Below are 2,919 nucleotides of genomic sequence, written 5' to 3'. Positions count from 1 at the left end.
CTGGTGGTACCCACTGGAAGCAGTCCCGCTCCCCGGCCACGCTCTTCAGGTACTGCTTCAGGGAGCTGCAGAACTCGTCCAGGTGCTTGTGCGACACCGTCATCTCATCCCGCACCAGGAGGAGGTACTGCCGGGACCCCCGAAACACAGCGGCACGTGAGACCCCAGAAACATGGTGACCCCACTCCCCTAAAAGTCAGATGCCACGCTGCAGGGACAGCCCAGCACCCGCAGGCACTCTCACCGTACAAGCCATGCTCTCGCTGTCCGACAGCCGCTGGTGCAGGTCAAACCAGAGAGTCTGGGAACAGGGAGGAAAGCAGTGGGATAGGGGGTGGGCAGAGGTGGCGTGTCCCTCCCAGGCTGGTGGGTTTCTGTCCCCAGCTCTTGGCAGGATGGGCTGTGCCCTCTTCTCTGCAGGGGAGGGCTCCAAGAGCCGTTTGCACCTTCGTGCCCTCCTGTGAGGACCCTCTGCAAGAGCTCCCCATGCTCCCAGTACAGCTGACCTCCCCAACACCATGTTCTCACATCAGCCCTAAACCAGCTGTCACCTCTTCATGGTCCCTGAATTGTCCCTGGGATGCCCATCCCTCCTCAGCACCCACTCATGCCTTCCTAGCCCTGGACACACCCTCATTTCTACACAATGGACATTTTTCTGCCTTCAGTCTTCCTGGCACCTCTCTGCCCCCACTTACAGCACCATCTTTCCCCTGTCCCCTTCTGCCCTGAAAGCCTAAACCAGGAGGGTTTCAGAAACATCTCCACTGCAACGTTTTCTCCTTCAGTCCCTAGATGGAGTAAGACTGCCTCTGCAAGAGACCTTTCTTTCTTCCTCACGTTTTTTTTCCTTATTTAAAGAAACTCAGAGTTAATCATTCCACATTAGAATCATTAAGGTTGGAAAAGACCTCTAAGATAGTCAAGTCCAACCATCAACCCAACACCACCATGCCCACTAAACCATGTCCCTAAGAGCCACGTCTACTCATCTTTTAAATACCTCCAGGGATGGTGACTCCACCACTTCCCTGGGCAACCTGTTCCAACGCTTGAGAACCCTTTCAGTAAATGAATTCTTCCTCATATTCAATCTAAACCTCCCTTGGTGCAACTTGAGGCTGTTTCCTCTTGTCCTGTCATTCAACAGCTGCTGTCAGCTCACCAGATGTAATATCCTCCAACACCATCACCACCAGCAACCCAGCTCCCACCTGTGGCCTGTGCATGATGTGCAACAGGGATGGCCATGGCCACCTCTTGGTCACCTCCATCCCAACAAGGGCAGGGGGGCTGGTGGGCCTGTGAGGACACCCAAGGGACAGCCCCACACACAGAAACGCTGGCCCTTACCTTGTCCTCCAGTCTGCCGATCAGCTCAGCCAGCCTGTTGATCTGTCCCTCCAGCCCTTCTGCCTTGGTGTTGAGGGAACCTGCGCAAAGTCAGGAGGCACTGATGGGGTGAGAAGCACCCATGGGCACCCCCCAAGAGCCTCGCTGTCCTCCAGGGAAGCTGAGCATCACCTCCATGCTGCCACCAGGACTACAGCTCCCTTCCCACTTCAGGCTGGCAGTGCCATCACTTACCAGTCTGGAAGCTCTTCTCCCTGGGGACCATCCGGCTGGTGGGAGGGTAGCTGGGCAGGGGGTTGTCATACCAGGTGTCCATCAGACCATGGCCAGCCTTGCTGGGGTAGTGCCTGCAAGCAGAGAGCACACAGGCTGTCAGGGAGGGCAGAAACACCACAGTAGCCCTCCTGACATCTCCTGCAGCCCTCAGGGACTTTTGTCATCCCCTAGACAGACACCCACAGCATCGGGCATTCGGGTACTGGTACCTGTGCCCAGCTGGTTTGCCACACCTTAGCAGGGCTGGTTTTGCAGTCAGATGGCTTTGGTGACCAACATGTGGGAGCAGTTTCTATCACACAGGTTGCCCATCCCTGAACTGCAGCCCATGAGCAGGGAAAGCCTGTCTGGGCATCCCATCAACCCCCTGCATCCCTGTCTCTCCTGGAGAATGGAGACACATCCACTGTAGCATCTCCTCCACCTTGCTTCCTCCTCTGGGGCTACAAAGCCCCTTTGGCCTGGCTCATCCTGCAGCACCTCTTGGAGAAAAGGAGCATGTGCACATGTGTGTGCACTAATGACCACACAGTCCTAGCTCCTGGGTGCTCCTCCCAGACCCTTGTTCATTTGCAAGCCAGAGAAGATGCGAAGCCCTGCCATCCCCACAAGGATTTGAAGCTGCCATCCATCTGTGGCGAGATGGGAATGGGTTTGGGGAAGATGACCCTCTCTCTCCTTCTCCACCGATGGAAAGCCTGAGCCACAGAGGTTGAGCTGCTCAAAGGATTTCCAGTGTTTCTTTACAGTGAGAGCAGCTCTGTGCCAGGAGCCGATGGGCACAACACCGACCAGCATCGTCCCTGCCCTCCTGTCCCTCCCCAGGCACCCGGCTCCCTCCAAAGTGCCGCAGCTGGGTGCCCCCTTTACCCACCCCAACTACCCCGGGCAATTTCAGCTGGCTCCTTTTGTGCCGAGGGAGCAATACCCAGGCTGCTCTTGTCCCCCAAAATCAGACCCTGTGGATCAATGACTATGCACATGGCAATGTGGCGAGTGGGTCTGATCCAGAAGAACATCCCTGAGATAAGGAAGCAAGAACAGCGACAAAGGTGGCAGGAACATCTCAGTTGCTACAGGCTGTGCAATAATCCCACTGCCTGCGCTGAATAATCCCCCGTCAATAGGCAGGAAATTAGGCAAGAACAGACAGAGATTTCTTTTTAATCACAATTTAATGAGGTGTCACAGGCTTGGACAGTTCTGCTCTCGCACTTCGTTTTACAGCCCTTTATTTTGGTGCTTTTTAGGCCACCTCTTTGTCTTCATGCGGATGTGTGAGATCATTTT

At 55.4% G+C, this 2,919-nt stretch overlaps 1 protein-coding gene across 1 annotated transcript; it reads right to left on the bottom strand.

The window, feature by feature from the left end:
• Positions 1 to 10: 10 nt before the first annotated feature.
• LOC104524477 (N-terminal EF-hand calcium-binding protein 2-like) lies at positions 11 to 1,700 on the bottom strand (the record flags this gene model as incomplete). Its single annotated transcript, XM_010167374.1, has 4 exons — positions 11 to 127; positions 245 to 301; positions 1,354 to 1,433; positions 1,588 to 1,700. Coding segments are annotated over 4 exons (367 nt in total), but the record flags the coding sequence as incomplete, so codon positions are not given.
• Between the last annotated feature and the right edge of the window lie 1,219 nt (positions 1,701 to 2,919).

Source organism: Antrostomus carolinensis, unplaced genomic scaffold, assembly GCF_000700745.2.
Source record: "Antrostomus carolinensis isolate BGI_N321 unplaced genomic scaffold, ASM70074v2 scaffold37564, whole genome shotgun sequence".
Lineage (NCBI taxonomy): Eukaryota > Metazoa > Chordata > Aves > Caprimulgiformes > Caprimulgidae > Antrostomus > Antrostomus carolinensis.
Note: the sequence above shows the minus strand (reverse complement) of the source record. Positions and strands in the feature narration are given on the sequence as shown.